We start from the raw sequence: 22,695 nt of genomic DNA on the forward strand, positions 1-22,695 counted from the left end.
AGCGCCATCTTCAATTTCAAAAAGGGAAGTTAAGAGAGAAAGAACAGAATAATAATGTGAAAGATAACCAACGATATTTAAAAACTAGACGTATCGATAGTTACAGTCGGTACTACGCATCGATAGTTTAACAGCTGTAAATCACCGCCATCGATATTTTTCAAATGGCTTATCTTGCAGTTTATTTTGAACTCAAATTTGAAAAGATATACATTTGTATATTGACAAACTGATAGGCTTTCAGGCGTCGGGCTCCACAGTGTACTGAACCTTTTTATGTGCAAGCTTCTATAGATAGTCGACGACCTCATTGAACGTCCAGCCCAGATTATTTATATTAATTTTGAACAGTCACCTCGGTTAAGAACATCTGGATGATAATATTGTCTTAATTTATAGGTATTGAAATTTAATTAGGGTATTCCCACAACTGTTCAATTGTTAAAGTTTGGTCAGCTGTTTATCAGCTGCTCCATACAAACTCAATTTTCAAAAATTTTACAAATTCAACACCTCGATGCCGTATTATTCACTTAAAAATCTATTTGTGAAGTATACTTGAGTTCTTCATCCCTTATTAATTATTTTTTTAAGTTATAAATAAAAATAATAGGTTTCTACTTTCGAAAAGTTTGAAAACTGGTCTCAGCTGTTTGAAAATGGAACTGAAACTATATGGGATGGTACCCATCTTTTGTTGAATTTTCAGCAAATCAGAAATTCAACAGTTTAGGGAATATCCAGACATTAAGGTGAAGTGATACTTTCTTAGTTTTATTTTTGGCAGGGCGGCGACCTTAAAATTGATTATTATTGGTATGACCAAAATGTAGTACTAAAATATTGGGTATAGTATAAATATACCCAAAAAAAGATATTTTAAAAGATATTTTCACTCAACAACTAATATTTAAAACTTATATATTTTTGATCACTTAATAACAAATATATATAGACCTTTATATAGACCTACGACGGTCTTGCAAGCAAAAAATAATTAAATAACTTGTTTTCAGTCCCTGGTAATAAGTAGTATTTCTTATAAATCAAGAAATGCAATTTAATACCAAAATGGAAAGCCATTAAAAAAAAAATTTCTGAAAGCATGCAAAAAAAACTATATAAAATCAAAATGGAAAATTTTTACTTGATTTTTTTTGGGTCATTAAATAAAATGAAATTTAAAAATTAAAATAGTAAAAAACAATTTACGAAGTATATGTACATTTAATTTGATGTTTTATGCATTGGCCAAATACATAGCATTATCACAATTAAATTTTTAGTAACATTATTTGAATTTTTCATGTATTTTATTAAAAAATATTTGTAAATTGTAAATAAACTAGTTCTCTGAACTTAAAAGTTTTGGCAATGCGACATATCGATAGAACTGAACAGTGCTCTGCAACCCAGCACTAAAAGTCAATGCGCTGAGTGCCATTCAAAAATCGTCCTCTTTCTTTTCCGGAGTTCGGCCGAATAAGTTCGTTGTCTGAGAGATATTATATTATCTATTTTTTTTGAAATAAAGGTAACGCTCGTGCTTAACTCTTTTCCTTTTGCTCAAAGTGTTTTTCCACAGCTTTCCACCATGCCCCAATGGAACATCAACGAACTTACAATAATTCAATTTATGTGGGCTAATAAACGCCATATCCTGACTTGCTTTATGATGTTCTCTGTCTCCATTGCAATGGCTGTCTGGGATATTGATAACGTTATAGCGGAAGCCATAGTCAACAGAATCCCTCTACAATGGCCGGGCAATTTGTCCTGGAGCCACTGGAGCTTACTCATTCTATTTGCGGTCCTATTTGCGGCTATGGTATTCGGGGTACTTAATCAAAGACGACACCGCGTAATGAACTTAAACCGCGTTGGCAGGGTGCGCCGTTAAATGTAAGGTGTTACGGCAGCAGGATGACCACAAAAATGTACAAGTGTGAAAAAATAAAGCCTCCTGTAAAAATAACTCCCTTTAAAATTTCAACGTGTTTTATATTTTTTACAATCATAACTTGAATAAAATGGAATTGTCATGGAAAGTGGCGAAACAAATATTCTAACCTAACTTTGATTTTCTTGCGGCCCAGTTTTTTAACCTTACTTTCTACAGGAATTTAATTGGATGGGGTTAGGTCGCATATTGGCCATTTTAACAATCACAAATTGAAGAAAACGGAGGAGTCATGAAAATGAAAATGGCGAAAAAGCTGCTAACCTAACTTGGAATCTCTTTCTGCCCAGTTTCCCAACGTTACTTTCTACAGGAATTTATTTCGATGGGGTTAGCTCGAATAATATTGGCCATTTTAACAACCATAAATTGCAGAGAACGGAAGAGTCATAAAAATGAAAATGGCGAAAAATGTTCTAACCTAACCTGGAATTTCTTGCGGACCAGTTTTACTAACCTAACTCTGCAAGAAGAGGTTAAGTCAAAATATTATTGGCATTGATAAAAGAAAAAAACAGCTAGCCCTCTGCCTGAGTTTGTTTTCATTAGGTTGGCATTAAAAAGAACAAAACAAACACGGAATATTGACAGTTGTTTGAAATAAACTTGATTTCCGAATCACCGGCCGCGCGTGAATCGTGGGAATCCCAGGTATTTGGCCACTTTGGAGCACTGGCGTTGCGCGATTGCGGTATTTTTCCACCCCACCTCCGCTTTCGCATGCGGCTGTGCAGCCCTGGCAACCGCGCAAACGTAAATAAACGCACCCCCACCTCCGGTTTTCAATTTACCAGCGACCAAAGCCGCCGGCATGAACTATTTTCCCAACTACTACTCCATCGAGGACATATTCGTGACCCAGGAGAAGGTGGAATGCCGGGTGAACACCAAGCTGCAGCGGATGGGTGAGTACCCTGTGTGTCCATTGTGTCCAGGAATCCATTGACTAGCAAGCAATACTCTGCAGGCTTCTTGGACTCCGGCGCCGAGTCGGATGACCTGGAACCCGGACGCACGGTCAACCTGCCGCTGTGGTACATCAAGGAGCTGAAGGTGAACAATGCCTATTTCACAGTCTCCGTGCCGGACATCTATCGCAACGTGCACAAGGCCGTCTGCGAGGCGGAGACCACGCACATCGAGCTGGGGCGCCTGCATCCGTACTTCTACGAGTTCGGCCGCTACCTCACGCCCTACGACCGCAACCACGTGATCGGGCGCATCATCTTCGAGACGCTGCGCCAGCGCGTGCGCCACCTGCTCGACATCTCCAAGAGCGACGGCCAGGCGGCCAAAGCGGAGCACCGTCTGGACAACATCGAGGCCAAGCTGCACGAGGCGGGAGTGCGCACCAACAGCCAGGTGGGCACAGGCTCATGTCTTTAGGGTTCCCGGATTAGCCTGCATATTCGGAATTAGCTCTCCTAGTCCTGTGAAATCTAAGGCCACGTGATCAAGCCTGCGTAAAGGTTTCCTGGACTTGGTAGTTCCATGTTCAGATTCTCTTAGTCCGATGATCCGTATACCTTGCACATTGTCTTTCCCTAAGCTTTGATAGCTAAACTACATTAATTCTCCTAATCCGTTGCACTTTTATGTACGTTCTACCCCCCTAAGGCTGGCAAACTTTAGGGCTCTTCCTTATGCCTGAGAAATGGGCTCCTGGTCTTAATAGCTCCATGTTCAGCCTTTATTCTCCTAGTGCATTCTATTCCCCGAAGGGTTTCTTATCTTAGGGCACATTCACACGCTTGGTAGATGTGTTACCAGACTTCGCAGGTCCATATTCCGTCTTTATACTTCTAGTCTGGTGAACTTCCTACCCTGCTTTATGGGTCACCAATCAAAAGACACTTCTTTGTTCCTGGGTTAAAGCTTCCCGGACTTTATAGCCCCTTATACTACTTATACTACTACTACAGCCCATATAATGCCAGTCCGTGTGTATTTCATATTCCCCTGAGGATCTCTAATCCTAGTGTTAATAGGTAGAATGCAATCCTCCTTCCAAAGAGTATAGCTCTTCTGCATGGGCAGAGAAGCCTCTTCCGCTAGGTGTGCCCTACATTACCCTATTTTAAAACACAACTTAACAGCAATATAAATTATCATGATTTCTTCATTTCAGTACATCGAATGGCTGCAGATGACGGGCAACAAGATCCGGACCTCGGAACTGGTGGAGGAGCATCAGAAGAAGCGGCGTCGGGCGGACCGCAGCGATGACGAGAGCGACGTGCTGCCCAACAGCAAACGGGCCACCTTGTGACCTTTCCCAGAACAGTAAACCACTAGAGGCTCTGATGTCTTGGAACTGTAGCAACTTTATTTCGTCCATTCTTTTTGGTGGCCATAGGACAGCCTCACCTCTCAAAAATACACTTGATCTACGCACTGGGCTACAGCCAATTTGTACAGTTCAAAAACACATGGGTTCGCATACATCTACACATAACTAAGCATCCAATCTGGGGCATCCAATCCGGGCTTAAGCTAATCTCCTAGGATCTGCCGGTCCGCGCTTTCCATGGACTTGGCAATAAGCCAAACAACCGCGCATCCATATACGATTTTGCGCCACATTATTACATATAAATAGTTAACTACATATATAATTATAATCTTGTAAGCTCAATTAAAATTTGATTTTGTGCTAGTTTCACATACATTTCACGAATAAACATTCACCAATGTCAGCATACATAGGTAGTTCGTAAAAAGCAACCAATAGGACTTCATTCTATTCCAGGGACCGTAATGCTCATAAGTTTTTGTACGTCTGGATTGTGCTTTTCGTATCTTGGAAGAGTTTGGTTATATTTATTTCTAGGTTTAGTTAACTAAACAAGTTAGGTTTGAGAGCAAAGTTTAGACAAAAAATGTATAACTGGTAAATTAATAGTGTATAGTAGTTTCTTGCAATTATTTATTTGAAATGAAATAAAAATGTTCTTTTTCGAATTCGACTTTATGATAATATGAACTGATGCTTAGGAATTTTTTAAATGAAAATACTGCTCTTAAACATATCAAAAAATGAGGGTGATATATATTTGCAGACAATTGAGCTTAAATATTTTATAAGGAAATTGATGAAGAAAAAATAAAGACAGACACATATGAATTAGAATATTGTTTTTACCAAGCTGTTTTGTAGGTGGCTCGTATTTAAATGATTGCAAAAATAAACTTAAGCATGCCAAAAAATCGAAATAATTTTTTACGGTCTCCGGGAATCTATCTTTTTTAATCACTATACATTTTCTCTTCGTTTTACAATATAAACTCGCAATATATGCACATCGAACGTTCCTAGTAATGCATCTGGCCAATTTCCTTTGGCTTTAATATGCTTTTCAGTTATCTCTTCTGCATTCGCTATATATATTTCTAACAGGCTATGTTATTAACACAAGCTTTCCCCTCGACAATCTTTGGGGCGAATAACAACATCGATTTCGTGGATATAGCAAGAATTGAATGCAACATTGATTCATTTATGGTTAGGGGGCTTGCTTCAAAAAATAAGCAACATATATGTAGTTAGTTTATTCGCTTCATCTGCATTTGGTTTTAGTTTTCTTTTTGTTCTTAGTTTTTTTCAGGTTTTTAGTAAATGTCTTTTTACAACTAAAGATCTGTCCCTGGTCGTAATTTTCCGTCGTAGTCCGTCGCAATCCTCTCCGATTCCTTTTTGCGTGTCAACAATATTCCGTCCGTCCTGATGAGTCGTTGTTGTATAATTAATTGTTAAAAATGTATAAACAATAGCAAGATCTCCGCAAAATGGAAGCGGCTGGAACTCTGCCTCAAAATAAATACATGGATAGAAAACAAATAGTTTACAATTTGCACTAGTTTTTGCCATTTATGAGGGCGGTGGGAGTGGGCGTGGCCGCATTTGTATCTGGAAGAACGGCATTGGGCGGTCGTCGCTTCTGCGGTAGGAATACCTGAAAAAATAAGAACACACGAATGTAAGTGAGACAGAACTATATAGTTTCTTCTTTCAAATTCAACCTATTTTTTAGGTAGCTAGTGTTTTATAAGAAACATTTGATAATAATTTGGAAAAATATAAAAACAATACAAAATACAATACTTCTTTAAATTAGTAAACAATTTTGAATCTTAATTTTTAAATGGCCTATGCATGGTCACCTATGATTGCAATTACCATCATTTTTTACTGGATAAGAAATATAGCTCACCTTGAGAGCCCCCAAAACCATCAGATAGAACCAATAAAGCTGTGGCAAGAACAGAATGGCGATGCTGACGAGGCATCCTCGTGGCAGCCCGCACATGGCCGCCCACATGGAGGCAGCCTCGATGGCCAGGCTGTAGCGCCACATCACGTATGGCCACATGCAGACGCGGCACACGAAGAAGGTGGCCAGCATGAGCAGCCCGTTGGCGATGTACACGCGCGAATCCTTCAGGCGCATGGTGCTCAGGATGCTGCGCATCGAGACAAACGGCGTGGAGAACTCCATCATGAACATGTAGCTGTAGATGCAGTGACCGCCGCCGCGAATATACTGAAATAAAATAAAATACAAGTATAAGTACAAGCTATTTAAATATAAAATATCCATATAGTGCCCTTACCGTCACCACCAGCAGTCCAAACGTTCCGATAAAGACGTGGTGTATCATCATGACTGGGTGCGTGAGGACGTACTTGAGGAAGTCCCATCTGCCGTCCTTGGGAATCTGGACGCAGGCGCCGTCGTAGTCGCAGATCTCGTGCGGGGTGCCTGGAGTGCTGCCGTTGTTGTTGCCGCCGGATGAGTTGCCGTTGATCTTGCCGTTGGCATGACCATTGCTCACCGCCGCCCCCTGACCTTTGGTAATGCGCAGCAGGTGCAGTTTGTCGGCGATCTTCTGGGTGTGCACCTTGTACATCGACCAGATGTCGTACATAAAGTAGGCGGTGCCGAACCAACCGTAGGCCTCCATCAAGAAGTGCGACGCATAAACGAAGGACTTGGTGCACGTCGATTTGCAGACGATGAGTCCCACGAGGAAGGAGAAGAAGGCCTGGATGGCCGATACGATTCTGCAAGGAATAATCCAGATTTTAAATAAATGGAAAACTTAGGGCACAAGGAATGGATCTATTATAATACAGAATTTGGTCAAGAATAAAGAGCTATTTTAATAAAAACATTTTCAATACAGAATTTTTCCAAGAATGCTGATTGAATGCATTAATTACAAATGTGATGCAGTAGAATAAAAATAGAGCTGGTGTAATTCAGCATTTTTCCAAGAATCAACAGTTGGTATAATAAAGGCATTTTTCAAGAATACTGATTGAATGAGCTTTTCTAAGTATGTAGGTCATAAGAATCTAAAATTCACTTTCTCTTCTATTACGGAACCCCCTTTAAATGTAATGCTATAAAATACCTAATAGACAAATATAATACATATTGCTTGATTCATTCCCATTTGTCAAAACAAAACACCTTATCTAAAGACTATAACTTCTGGGAACAAGATTGGTACAATGCCACGTCTTATACACCAGTCCTCTAGCCTTAGTTCTTACAAGCAATCGACTCAAAATTCAACTAAACCTTCAAATTTTGACATAACTCATATATTCACAGGAATAAACTCAAAATTTTTGGTAACCAACTGGAAGAAGTCATCTCCCGCCCAGAAAACAGGAACCCAAATCTCAACCCAAACCACCGATTATGGAGCCATGTGATCCCGGACCGGAAAGAGTCATGCGGCAATACCTATCGCAGCTGCTGGAGACCGGCACCACCCGTTCCACTGGCTGCCTGGACCACTTCGTCATGAAGGGCATGACCAATTTCCCGCCCCCATCCTCCTCCCTCGAGGGCAAGGCATCTCGCTGCTCGCTCTTCGAGCAGCTCCTCTGCGGCGGAAGCCGGAAATCAGAGCGTTTGCTCGTACCCGATCTGGCCACCGATTGGTTCCGCAAGCAAAAAGTATTCCTGGACAAGCTCACGCCGGAGGAACTGGCCGCTCTAAGCGATGGATTGGCGGACAAGGATAGCGAAAAGTCGGGTCAGGATCAGGAGCAGCTAGTACACCGTCGTTGCCGTTGTCCTGGTCCAGTGGCCAACCAAAAGAAGGATGCGGAGGCTCCAGTGGGCAAGGTGGCCGCATGTATTCCCACCACGGAACCCCGAGCGGGTAATAGCAATCCCTTCCTGATCGGTCGTCATTCCCAAACGGAGGAGATGCGTGGCAAGAGTCCCAGGCGTGGGAGGAAGCTCCACTTGGATGGGGCCAGACGGGGCAGCTGCTCCTGCCTGAAACGCCGGGCGGGCTCATCCTGCAGCTTCCTCTTCCAGGCAGATGGACAGCCCATGGGCAGCGATTGCTTGACCGCGCGCCGGACGGAGCCGCTGTTGCCGCGCTTGCGCCGCAAGTTCGACTTGCGCCAGGCGCCCCAACGTCGGCTCGATCCGGCGCTCTTCCGCCGTATCTCGCCGGAGTTCTTCCGCATCCTGGCCAGCTACGAGGAGGCTATGAGCGAGAGCTGCCCGCTCTACGGCATCTCAATGCATCACTGGGGCGACACGAAGGCATGTTGTCCGTGCGGCGAGCGGCACTCTCAATTGAGGCAGCGCTTCCTGGGCGACGATACGGTGGCCACCGCTGTGGTTCCCCCTACTTATGCACCATTGGAGTCTCGGAATGAAGAGGAGTACAGCCACACCACCAGGAGAAATCAAGAGATGGGGAGTCGGGAGTCCAGCCCGTCCTCGAAGAAGATAGCTTTCAAATCACCCACGGAGCAAGCAGAGAAGAAGCCAAAGAAGCAGTGCACCAACGAAACCTGCCTTAATGAGTTCTGTCATGGAACTAAAGAGGAGGGCATTTCCTCCGGGGATGAACGATCGGCACAAAAGCGTCGGAAGCAGGACGACAAACAGCAGAGGAAGGAGAGTCAAGAGGTTAGACAAATGGAAAGCAGGCAGTCACTTCAATCTTCCAATCCGTCCGAGAAACCTCCGTCGGAGAAGCGACTGTGGAGAAGGGGCGATCAGAAGGAGAGTAGACAGACGAATCAACCCGAGAGGCGAAGGAAGTTTCCCAATTGCTTCCGCCGGCAACCCCAGGCATATAGGACAGCCTGTGTGCCCACGAACTTTGCCCCGCCTTCTAATCACCCGTGTGCCCATCCATCAGCTCATCCATGTTCTCTTCCAGCAGCTCATCCATGTGCTCATCCATCGGCTCATCCTCCTCAAGCAACGCCCACCGATGGGACACCAATCCAGTGCGGCCACCAGCCCAAGGGCATTCTGGGTGGATTCACGGGCATCTGCAAACGCTGCATGGAGCCGGGTCGCCACCTGCTCTACAATCTGAATGCCAACTACCAGCAGAATCGGGAGCGGTACGGTCAAGTCCGGCAGACTAAGAAACGGTCAAAGGAGGAGCGGTCCGGACGGGACATATTCCACATGGCCTCGCAGCCGGCGCCCTGCAGTTGGCGAAAGTCCAAGGGAGATTGGATTGAGGAGGAGGACAGCAGCACCACCCTGACGCCTCAACCCGATTGTGGTGTCCAGCGGTGTCCACAGGACTGCATAATTAATCATGTCCAGGCGAAGAGCGAGCAGTCCCTGCCCTTTCGCACGCCCACCAGCGATCGCACCTTGGCAGGATGGAATCCAACGAGCAACCAAGATAAGGAGATGAGCAATCAGCAATTGGGGATGATGCAATGTCAACCGGACTGCAAGTGTGGACTTCCGCAGGAGGCTTTCCAGATGCCGCCCGCTTCCAGGTGCACTTGTGCGCCTGATCGGCCAGCACAGCAGGTTGTACACAGCTCAGATGTGCCCAAAAGATCCGAGGATCCGGGCAAATCCTCCAGCGAGGCGGAGTACTCCAAGTGCGGTCATAGAGTGAAGGCCTGCTATTTGGCCAATGATTTCCATCAGCTGATGCAGCGCGTGGCCAGGAAGAGAACAAGACCTAAGACTCAGCTTCCAGGTAGACCCCAATCCTTCACTCCGAAACCAACTTCAAATAGAGGGCCCAATAAAACGAAAGAGGCACCAGCAGTTTGTCCCAAAACTCAAGTGACCCAGGTGCCTCAGGCTCCAGTAGCATGTCCTGCAACCAAAATCCATCCCAAAATACCTATGAAACCCAGGGTTAGACCGAAACCCAAACCAAAACCAAAACCAAGGGTCCTGCCAGAAGAACTGAATATCACCCAGGTGGCCAACGAAACTCCCAAGTTAAAGTCTCTTCGGAAGGTCAAAAAGATGAAGGTGGAACGTGGGCCCAGCAAGGAGTCCTTAAAGGAAGCCTCATCGGCCAGGGGCACAAGTTCCCTCAGCCTGGACATCTGCCAGGCGCAAAGTGATATTCCCTCGATAAGGAGCCAACCTCAAGTGTCCAACCAATCAAGCAGCAGTCCAAATCCCAGTTGGAATACCCCAACCAAAGAGTCACCAAGGAGCACATCTGCACAAAGGAATAGAGAGGAGCGGATTCCGGACTCCAAGCCCCCAAAGAGGAGTCCGAGCAGAAGGTCAAGTCAGAAGAGAACGTCATCCTGCTGCTCCTTCTGCAGTTTGCATGGTCGATCTCGTCGACAGCGTTCTCCCAAAGGGGAAGTCAGTGCAGCCTGTCACTACCCCAAGTCCAAGGCGAGCTCCATTTCAGAGGCGCCCAACATGTCGGATGCCTCCTCGTACTGGACACAAAAGAGCCGGAATGACTATGTCAGGCAGAAGCCACCGAAAAAGCCAGATCGTCGCCAGAGATTCCTATCCAACTCTTCGTATCGCTCCTGCTCCGATGCCTACTCCAGTGAGTATTCGAAGGTGTGGGAGCAGGAGGATCCGTGCCGATGTTCGCCCTTGAAGTCGGCCATGAAGAAGGCGCCGGTCCAATGGCAGGCTGATCCCCCGCCGATGAACTCCTTCCCCGGCACTGCACCCTCGCATTTGGAGACGGGTCGACGGTACTACACGGACACACAGCCAGGTGGCCAGGAGGTCGGCTCCCGCTGCAGCTGTCGCTCCCTGCGCTCCTCCAGCTCCATCCGGGCACTGAGCTCCAACACGGACAGTGTGCGGTGTCCCTGTGCTCCGGCTCCATCGGTGGCCAGTGTGAAGCCCCCCGATGAGGGGGCGCAGGTGGAGGTGGAGGAAGAGGCGGGGCAGTGTTTCTGCTGCAGATACCAGGATCCCTATCTGCAGACCAGTTCCTCTCCCCCTCCTACTCTTCCTCCTCCTCCGTGTGCCTACTTCCAGTCGTGCTCCTGCAGCAGACGTCCCAAGCCCAAGTTCTTTAGTGAAACTCTGAGGTGGGAGCCACAGCAGCACCACCACGCCCGCACTCAGCTGCGCACTCAACGTCCTCCGCCTCCGAAGCACCAACAGTTGGCGAGCTATCCGCAGTACCAGGCGGAGCAACAGACCAGGGAGTGGGTTCCAGAGTACCAAGCTCCTTGTCGCTATCCAGAAGATGCTAACCAAAGGTGGGAGGATCAGGCTGAAGACTCGCAATATTTCAGGGATCACAACTATCCCGTGCAGGGGACTCAGCACAATGATGACCCAAGGAACAACTCCTACCCAGGTCAAAGGAACTGCCTCACAGGGCGGGGAAGGGATCGAGCTGGAGCCATTACAGCCGCTGCTCAGGGACTTCGAGGATTGGTTAAGGCTTTGGGAGGAACTCGTCATCGACCGAGACAAAATCCTCAGCCAGAATACTATCAACCAGTTGGCTATTGTGAAGCACAGGTAGAAGGTAATCACAGCAATGGTGCCACTCCCTTGAGACCCACTTGGCCACCCAGTGAGCAACCAAATTATAGAGAGGTGTCCCCCATTTACATGGGAGCTTCCACCTCGGCCTTCTCACCCAGAAACAACCACTCGGTTAGTCCAGATTTCAACGGGTACCCAAGAACAACCAACTTGGATATCGATGGTGAAGGGAACTACCTTTCAGTGCATGAAAGACCCACCAGGTGCAATGTAATACGAAAGGAGAGGGAACAGTCGTGGTTCAGAATGAAAGGTGGAGGAGGTAAGGTCATAGTGGATCCATCAGCCATGGAAAGGGAAAGGGGAGGATCATCTGGGTATTTCGTTCATGATTCCCAAGTCGAGTCTCCGTGTAGAAGAACGAATTCTTTCCCCAAAAGAGGACGACAAACTGGAGGAGTTTCTCCCCTTATCGATGAACACGAAAATGGTCCTAGTACCACACCTCTTGGGATATTTTTGGACAGCTTGAGAGCGAAACATGCTGCATCTGAGATCCTCACTAGAAACACACAGCAGGCGGCCAACCAAGAGCCTAGAAAAGTGGCTACACTGGAAAATATTCCGAAACCTCTTCAAACAGAAGGCCACGAAACTCCAACGTCCAGTGACGATGAAACGGATGCGGATGACAGCCTCGATTGGAGGAACAGACAGCGCAGAGCCTCGGAAGAGACCATGGTCATCCCATCCACCTACACAGGTCTCCTAGAGGAGCAAGTGCTCGGCGAGTACTTGCCCAGTCCGCGGTGCAAGCGCAGGACATAGGTTCAACCTCAGCCGGATCCGAAGGGATTTATGTATCAATAGACTAGTATTTTATGTATAACTAAAGTAAATGTGGAATTAATGTTAAGTGGAGTAGGTTAAACATTACTGAAGAGAAACATTTTTTGCCAGATTAAAGATCATTCTAAACTTCCTGTGATATACAATATCAACCTTAAGTATAGTAGATCTGCAATATTGTCTAGCAAAATGTATACCCAAAAGACAATGACGGAATTTGTAAAGCAATACGATACGCGATACGAGATTAAAGACAGAATAAGAAGAATAGACAAATACCATTTGCAACGCGGAATTTAGTGAATTTTGGATGGACCGAGATTACAGACAGGATAGAAAGAGAAAGGCTACGAAGACTACGGACTTCATTTACTCCTCCGGCGGTCGCCACCCTGCATCCGTACTCCCGCGCTGGCCGTTTCGGTCTTGCCCTTCTTTGGGGATCCCGTGGAGTTGCGCGACTCCCGGCGGGATCCCTTCTCCCCCGCAACCCAGCTCTTCTTATTGGACGAGCGACGGTGGGAGCTGCCGGTACTGCGGACGACGGGTGAGCCGCTCTCGGCCCGGTTGGATGGTTCCTCGATCTCCGGTACGCGGCGGGTGCAGTATATCTGCGGGGTGATGGTCCTGCGCTGCGGCTTCTTCTGTGTATCCGCATCCTTGGCCTTGGACTTCGTTTTGCGCCGGCGTCGCTTGCGGATAACCGCATTCTTGTCCGTGGCGGCCACCTTGTGGTAGAGATTGCACAGCTGCAGGCACTGTCGGGCGCTGTGGAACCGCTTGATCCTGCCGTCCTGCTCCAAGATGCCGCACACCAGCTCATCCAGCTGCACCTGCTGCAGGACCAATAGCAGGCCATTGAGGTCCACGGGGCAGGCGGCACGGGCGTTCAGCTTGAGAAGCATGGCCAGGAGCTGGGTCTTCTGCTCGGGCACCAGCACCGGACCCAGGAAGATCAGGCGCAACAGCTTGTAGGCATTCGTCCGGTCCAACGGATCGATAGGCTGGCCGCAGCGATCGTACAGGCTGTCGTAGATCTTCAGGTCGTGGAGCTCCGTGTACGGTGCCTTCACGTTCTCCATTACCGACCAGATGCGATCGCGTGGGAAGCGCGGCAGCGGCCGGCTCTCGTGGTAGGCGAGCTGGAAGAGGGTGGTCAGTATCTGGAATTTGGTGACGCGGAACAGGCAGCTCAGCGCCTCCAGGATGTGCTTGTTGCGCTGGCAGGTGCAGCGGCACTCCTGCTCCGAGTTGTTCTGGCTGCACAGCGTGCACTTCGAGGAGGGACAGCTGCGGTGGACTGTCGCCGGACGCAGTGGCTCCAGCGGCATCCGGCAGGCGGGCCGGCAGCACATCGAGGGCCCGCAGGCCGGTGCACCGCACATCGGAGCGCAGCACATCTTCCACAGTCTCGCCTTGAGTCCCGCACCGAAAAACTACTAATTTAGCGAGCCTAGGCTTTTTTTTATCGAAAAGGGGATTGACCTGATTTCCTGATTGAAAATAATTCCATGGCTACAAATATTGGAACAAAAAATCAGATGGATAAATTTTATATTCGCAGCTTTGAGCACCTTTTGTATCCTTTTATATACCCGCTGTTAGTTGACTTAGAAAATATATTGAATTTAAGAAGTCGAAAACATAGTTTTCGTTTTAATAAATGAAATAAAGGACTAACTGACGGTTAATGGTGAAGAAAAATTCGGGTTTAACCACATATTGAATTAGTTTTGCGGTTATTGAACGTAACCGATAGAAGAAAACGTTACCGACCAATCAAGAATATATACTCTTGACCAGGGTCATCAGCTAAGTAAATCTATTTAAACAAGAGGTTAGCTACAGTTTGTGTTTTTCAACTACAGGTTACATAACTTATAGGGTATATTGAATGTAACAGTTAGAAGAAAACGTTTCCGACCTAATAAGGTAAATATATTATTTTCCGGGTCATCAGCTGAGTTTATCTATTACAGCTCGAGGTAGATTGGATTCGGGCACAGGCAGAAGAATTCAGATCCAATAAACTACATAACTATATTATAACTGGAGGTTAGCCGTATTTCATGTTATTCAATGGAAGTTTAGTAAATTTAAGTTATTTCTACATCCATCAACTACCCAGATTCAGGTTACTACGTAAAATCATAGTAGGTTTTCCAACCTTATGTCATTCCTATTTAGTCTTTATACCAATCATTATGTTAAATTATTCAAAAAATAACCAAAATCGTTTTTAACTATTGAGAAAAAGTACACAACATAAATTTGAAATAAGTTAAAATTCCCATTCGACCAAAGGACCTAATCCAACATTTTCGGCCTAGCGCAATGTCCCATGATATGACTCAATTTTTAGGTGGAGTCCGCCGCAGTCCACAAGATCGGGCCAGGACAACCAGAACCAAGGTGGGAACTGGTCTCATCGCAACGGTCGTTGAGAGATCAGGAGCTGCAGCCAGGTCCACTCAAAGGCCACCAATTGGTGCTGGTGCAGCGCACCCACCGAGGTGGAATCAAAGGCCACCAGTTGGAGCAAGTGCAGCGGCGGGAGTTGCACCCAAGAGGCCCGTAAATCGAGTGAGACCCCAACCGGGGGTAACAGCCGAGCCAGGTGGAGCAGTTCCCAAGAGAGCAACTGGTGGTGGTGCGACTAGGGTCATCCAAACCACTGCCACCTCCACGTTGCGTCGAAGGCAAGTGCCCCCGCCTCCTCCCAGGCTGACCATTCCCCGCCGCCCCAAAGAGGTCAAGTGGATCATGAAGCCATCACAATACTTTGTGCCGTGCAGCGAATCATCCTCCGAGGACAACATCCCCGATAAGTCCGATATACCCCACGAGGGGGATGATGATCTGGCTAACAAAGTGGACAAGACCAGGAGCAGTCGAAGATTGCCGGCTGAATACGTTGGCCAGGCAAAAACCAAGGTGCGATCCTCTCGCATGTTCCGTGTGCCCAGCCAGCGAATCATGCGCGTCGAGGAGCTGAAGCAGGCCCAGCTGCAGCAGATGCATCCGCGGAGGACGAGGACCCAGAACCAGACCCATTCCAGCAGTCGTTCACGAAGTAGGTCTCCCAACTGGTCAGCCAGTAGGTCACCAAGTCCATTGCCCCATCAATCGCCCTCTAGGTATCCAGGTAGCTCGTCCAGTCGTTCAGTAAACCAACCCAGTCCCAGTCGCCTGCCATCGGAAGATGAGGAGCAGCAGCAGCAGCTGAAGGATGTGCCCCTCGAAGCTTCCAGAACCGTTACCCTGCTACCCGAACCGCCCTCTGGCCTGATTTCCTGCTCGCCCAGTCCAATCGCAAGTCCCTATCCCAGCCAGAGTCGCCTCCAGAGTCCAAACATGAGTAGTACCTGTTGGAACTCCAGCTGCTGTACCATGGAGACCTGTGTAAAAAGTTATACTTCCAGCTCAACTCCATCCTCGATCCCCAGCAGCAGCAACAGCAGCAGTCTCAGCACCAGTGGAAGCGAATGCCGAGGTGGGCACAGACCGACCATCAAGCGATTGAATCGTCCAGTCCGGATGGCCACAGGTGGATGGGGCACGAAAGCCATCAAACTGACCTCGACGGTGATTGAGATCATTAAGCCGGATACATCGACAGAGGTCAAGAGCTTCCCCGAGGTTCCCAGGAAGGAAGTGGTGCCCGCTCCACAGGCCAAGATCAACTCGGCTATTAAACCAAAAGGACAGGCGGAAACGAGGCAGGCCATGAATGCTCCCATGGTCCAATCGATTGCGCCACCAAAGTTCACACCAAAGGTTCAGGTGCCCAATCCAATCAGCCAGTCGGTTAACTATGTCGTCAATCAACTGACGGCCCAACTTAAGGAGGCCGCGATGATTCAGTCGAAGGGTGAGCACAAGCAGCCCAAGGAACAAGCTTTAAAGGATCAAGATGTCTACCAATCGTGGCTATCAAAGGCTCCATCGAGAAAGCCCTCCATTTATCTCCTCATGAATCAGCCGGAAAAGCAGCCAGAGACTTTATCAAACGAACCTTCCAAGGATGCGTGGGTTATTCAACCAATGGAGCAACCAAAGGATACATTGATAAATTTGTATTCAAACTCGCCAAGGGATCAATCACGAAACCAGCATACCAATCATTATTTGGACGAATCTAAAGACCATTCTAGACTACATTCAAGTCGTTATACGAATCCACCAAAGGTAGGAGCGGGTAACCAGCAGATGAGTGAATCAATGGGCCAGGCAAGGCAGCATTTGATAAGTCATGGCACGAATCCTCTAAAGTACACGATTCCGCCAAAGAACTGGGAAAGAAATCCATCGCAAAACCAGTCGAGTTCTTTAATACCTCAGTCGAGGATCTCAAAGAATCCATACATTGAGGAATCCAACAGACTATCTAAGCTTCAGGCCAAGACCCAGCGAGCACCTTCGAGGGCGAAGCGCCCGCCGGTTTCGCTGAACAGGATCAACCGGCCATCCACATCCACTGGAGGCCCGTATGTAGTTCCTCCATCTCCTCCACAACCGCAGCAGCAGCAGCAGCCGGAAGCCCCGACAGGCAGCAAGATTGTCCGAAAGACGCAGCACAAGGTGCCGCGTACCATGGAGGATGGCATCGACATGAGCTACCAGTACTTTGTATCCATTCCTCTCAAGCGGGGCAAGAAACCGCAGGTGGTGCGCTATCTCTACCGCCCGATGGTGCGCCAACTAAACGCACCCACTTCGCCCACTCGACGCAACTCTAGGCGCTCGAAAAAGAGAGCGGCGGCAGGCGGAGATGAGGCACCCGCAGCAGAAGATGGTTCCCAACAGATGGATCCCGATCTGAAAGCTCTGGGTGGAATGCCACTGCCGCTGGAGGATCGACCAAGTGGTCAGGAGAAATCACCAGAACCGGAGGGTAAATCGAAAATTCTTCTCGATCCGGAAGAAGTGCTGAATGCTCCATATGAGGTTCCACCACTTAAGCTGGATGCCCGCTTCAAGTCCATGATGGAGCAGCTGGCCCAGATGCCGTATCCCGAAGAGCGAGCCAATCGTGGTCTTCGGCGCTCCAACCGACGAGCACGCGCCGCCGGTGGCGCTGACCAGGCGCCTCCATCCGAGCAACACGTTGGCACTGGAGGCGGCGATGCAGTACGCAATGAAATGCGCTCCCTGGAGCAGTTGTCGTCCATCTGGAAATCTGGTTCCCGACTGCCCAAGCTGGTTAACTATCGACCGGAGGCCAATCGTCTTAGCACGGTCACTGGAGCCCCGATTTCCTATCACACGCCCGTGCAAATTAGTGAAGTGGACTCGGGCCACTTTGTGCTGCCGGTGGAACCCATGATTCAGGAAGTAACCTACGACGACATCGAGCAGAAGGAGAGGAACCAAGTGGAGGAGCAGCAGCTGCCACTGGAGACGAAGACGGAGGCTCTTCCTCTAGAGAAACCCCAAGAGGGAGCCACTGTCATGATCAAATCCGTGAGCTTTCATCCCGGCGACGTGAAGGTGAGTGAAATCCCTGCCAGGAGCGTGAGCAGCAGCTCCATCAGCATCAGCTCCACTTCCAGCAGCAGCTGTGGCAGAACCAAGACCAAGGGACGCCGGACTTTACGGAAGAGCAAGGGCAAGTCCAAGGGAAAGGCCAAAATCCGCAAGTGAAGAGAAATTCTTGGCGACAACAATATACATCTCGGACATTTTTTAGAGCTCATCAAAAATTTCAAGTGAATTTGTAGCAAGGAAAAGCCCCAATGCTTTTGTAAAACATTTTGTAAACAATATAAAAAAAGAATAGAAGCATATTCCCCTTTTAAGACATCGAATCTTGGTGTTCCTCAATTATTTTGATGGTAGGTGAGCTAACTAAAGATCGGAACTTTGGTATGATACAATCATATAAAAAATAAATCATAATTTGATTTATTAGGTGAACAATTTCATTTTACCAAAAGATCGCTTTAAATCCTGTGCTTGAAGTACGATTTTGCATATATTTCAATGTCTATTAATAATAACATAAATATTTTTTAATATTTATGATACAGATTATATTCCAAAATTATAACTAATGCATCAATTAATGCACCAAAATTTCTACTAAATACTATATATAATATTATATAATATTATATCTCAAAAAGTCGAACTATATTTTTATAAGAACTCAACTCAATGGTGGTGGCAATGATTTCACATATTACAAACAGAATATGAGTCATTTCCTTTTTTTGGATGTTTATCCAATCTTGAAATTCCTAAATTAATCAGATGGAAAGTTAAGTAACGCATAAATACTGTATTATATAATATTATAAATAATATTATTAATATTATTATTATAATATATTATATTATTTATGAGATATGTCAGTTAACAACCTTCAAAGCTCAAATTTCTGCTAAGCCAGTACATTTCTAAGAGACCAAACATATTTTTATAAGGATTCAACTTAATGGTGAAGGCGATGACTTCACCTGGCGCACCTGTAAAAGGTCAAGGGTGGGGGAATCCAGGTCAAGGCCCTGCTGGGACTATTGCTCAATGTCAGGGTGCTGGTCATTAGCGTAGAACCTGAGTCTGAGACTAAAAGGAAGCGATAGCCCACCACTGCGATAATGGAACCGCTAGAAATAGATTTGAATTAGCTGAAGTGGCTCGCATACAATTCCCTAATGTTTTAATATAACACACAGCGTTGGTTTTTTATTGTATTGATTATTATTAACAAATATTTATTGGAATTGGAATTTATTTAAGTTAATTGAAGGTTACTTTTAATTTGGGAAGTTACTTTCAAGATTTAGTTTCACTAGAACAATGGCAAGTCCTTTACTAATACTTGACACATTTCTAAAAGCAATCAATTAGTCACCCGTGATTCCGCCTAATGCAAAGTGATCACTTAACCTTGACGCAAGGCCTCGCCCTGCACCACCCCTAACATGTCCACTCAATGGGACTCAACCCAAGAGAACCGAGCCAAAGTCCCCACATCGAATGTAGGAATTAGTTCCAATTAGAAGCGCCGGCGGTTCTACCTAATGAATGGCCCCAAAGGTGTCAATGTGCTGACTGCGCAGCCAGCACAAACAAAGTGTTTACTATGCAGCATAGGGTATACATAGGTGTATTTCTGGGCTGGGCAATCGAATTGAATGTGATTTCGATATCGGTTACTGGGTCGTTGTCCAACGCCGCAAATGTCTACAGTCCAAAACAAGCGACCGTATAGTCAAGCCAGCGGTAATACAAATAAACAAATAGCCTCAACTATGTCCAATTAAGATTTATGATGAAAGTCAAGGGCACCGAAGAGAGGGGAAATGCGGTGGAAAATTTCTCAAAGTTCTGCTATACCGAGTTAACGATTCCCTCGAGCTTTTGAGAGCCCCTAAGCATCTAACAACAGGCCGCTTATCAATTTCAGATGCACTCACTCACCCAAATCGATTCGACGGCTAGATAGGAAGACACCATAGACAGACCCGGATAGATAGAAGGCGGCAGATAGGCGGGGCCAATCGACAAAGCCCCAACTGATTGTCTTATCGGCAGACGTGGAGGTGAAGTGCGTCCGATGGACTTACAACGATCGGGGGAATCAGGAAATTGGGTCGTCTGGGCGGGACTTGAATGATTAAGTGAGTATCTTAGGTCATTCTGGATATACAATTTAATTAGGAGCTTAAGGACAGATTTTAGTGGTGGTATTTCAGGCCTAATATGGTATACAATATATGATTAAATGACTAACCCAGGTCATTCTTGATATAACATTTAATAATAAACTTGAAAACTCATTTTAGTAATGGTATTATAGCCCTAAAATGGTATGCAATACAAAAATATAAAAAAAAAACATAAATACACAAAGAGAACCTAAAAGTCATATGCCCCTTTTCAAGGGTATCGAGAGAGGAAGCATGTGATGAGCGCTTATCCAAGTTTGCCGCTGTGATAAAGTAGATTGAGCCAATTCCCGTCCAGAGATCGGGTTGTATAACACCTGTATAATGTACAGCCCGGCACTCTCTGTTTCATCATGACCATATACATGTGTAATTCACAGGGGAAAGGAGGCGGGTGGAACTCAATTTAAGAGCGCTAAGCAATTCTACACACAGTTTAATTAACACTTTGGACTGCGGGGGCAATAGTTTTGCAAAGGGGATACTGTTGTTGGGCAATTACCAATGAATAGTGGCTTACAATTTCGAATCCGTCGAATTGAAATGCTGAGAAATTTGATTCCCGGAATTATTTGAATTCGTTTATTATCTTTAAGGCATGCGCCAATGTTTTGATGCGCATTCAGGCGTTGTTTAAAGATCGTGTTGCTATGAAAATAAATAAAGAATTTCTCTTGAGGAAGTGTGCCAAATGAGTAGGTTTATGGTCATAAGAATTTGAAGGGGCACATTTTGTTGGCTGGCGTTTGACAAAGTTCGATTAAATGGGGGTTGTGAATTATGATTTAATTTGAAAGCTGGCTCGCCTTGAGTTAAACCCGTTCTAACCCGTCCCTCCATCGTCCACATGGACCCCCTGCCCACTTTCCGCATCCCACGCCCGCCACGAGACCTTGACCCGCATGTCGCGATGCGAGATGATGATATAAATCAGCGGCGACTAAGGAACGCCATTGCCGAATGTCGGGGACACCAGCCGACGTCCAGATGGATATATGCATTATACAAAGCCATCTGTCTGCGTCTGTTTGCAGACACCGATAGGAAGGGCCCTTCAAACTGGGCAAGGCACTATAAATTCGCCACTAAATAAATTTCCATAGATAACGCTAAGGGTACTGGAAAAATTTAAGTACCTCACCCTTGTCTATGATGGAGTATTGTTCCTAATCTTATTAGGCTTGCACTTTGGGAAAATAGTTTCTGTTTCATAAAACAAGCGCGCAGTTTTATAGAGTGAATCACCCATTTGATTGATAGTGAGAATACCTGTTAACGACGTAATCGATGACACCATAATGTACTTCATCTCTACAATTTTCTGAAATTTATGCCTGAACCTGAGATAGGCTCGCTGAACTCCAGGAAATAGTTGACCTACAATGGCAAATCTACCTATAGAATATCAGCCAGAAACTGCACGAAACTAAACTATTCCAGTTGAACTTATGGAAATAGTGAACCCAAACACACATACTTCGGTTTCTATTTCTATAGAATTATATAAGTATTAAAATCGCATAATTTAATTGAATGAATCGTACATGTACGTGGAGAGAACTCAATTTCGGGTAAGGGTGATGGCCCCTCCAGGGTTTTCTGGGAAAGGGGACCTGCGTAATGGCTCCCCCACACATATCGCACCACCACCCACTCCGCCCACTGCATAACGCAAGTGCAGCGAGTGCGTGTGTGGGTGGCATCGCGGGAAAATCAATAGGAATGTGCGTGCAGCACTCGGATCCGTGTGGTCCCTCTACTCACTTGTTGGTGATCTCCAGAACGTCGGACATCATCAGACGGTACTTGCTACGGAACCGCTGGCCATGGCTCGTCTCCAGCAGGTACTTGTTGCAGAAGTCGGTCAGCGAGACGAAGTAGATGAATCCCAGCGAGGTGAGAACCAGTCCGCGCTGCAGCGAGATGCGGTCACTGCTGTTGGGTATCTGCCACAGGCTGCCGCATGCCAGACCCATCGAACCGATGGAGAAGGCCAGCGAGAAGTAGCAGCCGCGTCGCGGTGCCTTGCTTGTTGCATCCTTTTTTTCCGCCGCATCCTGGGGCTGGGACTGGGACTGCTCCTCCTGGCGGGCTTCTCCTCCTCCGCTGCCATTCACCGGCTGGCGGCGCTGCTGCATCCTGGCGGCGAATGCACCACTCTACCTTCGGCTGGCTCACTCGGCGTCGGCGGGGTAAACACTTCTTGTGGGGTGGGGGGGGCTCAACCTGTTGCGGGTACCGGGAATCGGGCTCCGGTCACCTGACCCTGACGCTTCTGCTCCCGCTGACTGCGGGCGTACTTCTCTTGGCGGCTGCTTACAGGCGGCACTGCGTCTGGGACATGGCGGCTGGGCGAACGGGAGGAGCTGGAGCTGGAGCGGATTCCTCTGGATTGATTGATTGTTAACATCGATGTCATCGATGTTTTCAAAACATCGGTAGCTTAGCATCGATGTTTGGCCAGCCAACATCGATACTCCTGAA

General features: G+C 46.8%; 5 protein-coding genes and 2 long non-coding RNA genes across 7 annotated transcripts; 5 read left to right on the forward strand and 2 right to left on the reverse strand.

The window, feature by feature from the left end:
• Positions 1–1,407: 1,407 nt before the first annotated feature.
• Positions 1,408–2,061, forward strand: LOC139353439 (uncharacterized). Its single transcript, XR_011604709.1, has 2 exons — positions 1,408–1,534; positions 1,586–2,061. It is a non-coding gene; the product is annotated as an uncharacterized lncRNA (long non-coding RNA).
• Positions 2,062–2,641: 580 nt separating this feature from the next.
• Psf3 (DNA replication complex GINS protein Psf3) lies at positions 2,642–4,924 on the forward strand. The gene is made up of 3 exons (XM_017086762.4): positions 2,642–2,865; positions 2,928–3,322; positions 4,089–4,924. The coding sequence occupies exons 1-3, from the start codon at positions 2,772–2,774 to the stop codon at positions 4,227–4,229; spliced, it is 630 nt and encodes a 209-aa protein (XP_016942251.1). The 5' UTR covers positions 2,642–2,771; the 3' UTR covers positions 4,230–4,924.
• LOC108019086 (ceramide synthase) lies at positions 4,262–22,621 on the reverse strand. Its single transcript, XM_017086760.4, has 4 exons — positions 21,976–22,621; positions 6,572–7,022; positions 6,172–6,501; positions 4,262–5,913 (listed from the first exon to the last, which is right to left on the reverse strand). Exons 1-4 carry the CDS (start codon positions 22,347–22,349, stop codon positions 5,815–5,817), a joined length of 1,254 nt encoding a protein of 417 aa, XP_016942249.1. The 5' UTR covers positions 22,350–22,621; the 3' UTR covers positions 4,262–5,814.
• On the forward strand, positions 7,539–12,705 carry LOC136117367 (uncharacterized). The gene has a single exon (XM_070997787.1). It carries the CDS (start codon positions 7,669–7,671, stop codon positions 12,514–12,516), a length of 4,848 nt encoding a protein of 1,615 aa, XP_070853888.1. The 5' UTR covers positions 7,539–7,668; the 3' UTR covers positions 12,517–12,705.
• LOC108019087 (uncharacterized) lies at positions 12,814–14,088 on the reverse strand. Its single transcript, XM_017086761.4, has one exon. The coding sequence runs from the start codon at positions 13,935–13,937 to the stop codon at positions 12,903–12,905; it is 1,035 nt and encodes a 344-aa protein (XP_016942250.2). The 5' UTR covers positions 13,938–14,088; the 3' UTR covers positions 12,814–12,902.
• On the forward strand, positions 14,732–18,344 carry LOC108019084 (serine/arginine repetitive matrix protein 1). The gene has a single exon (XM_070997788.1). It carries the CDS (start codon positions 14,872–14,874, stop codon positions 18,178–18,180), a length of 3,309 nt encoding a protein of 1,102 aa, XP_070853889.1. The 5' UTR covers positions 14,732–14,871; the 3' UTR covers positions 18,181–18,344.
• On the forward strand, positions 19,733–21,754 carry LOC139353487 (uncharacterized). The gene is made up of 2 exons (XR_011604789.1): positions 19,733–19,882; positions 19,950–21,754. It is a non-coding gene; the product is annotated as an uncharacterized lncRNA (long non-coding RNA).
• Positions 22,622–22,695: the final 74 nt, after the last annotated feature.

The sequence above is a fragment of the Drosophila suzukii genome, chromosome X (assembly GCF_043229965.1).
Source record: "Drosophila suzukii chromosome X, CBGP_Dsuzu_IsoJpt1.0, whole genome shotgun sequence".
NCBI classification, from domain to species: domain Eukaryota; kingdom Metazoa; phylum Arthropoda; class Insecta; order Diptera; family Drosophilidae; genus Drosophila; species Drosophila suzukii.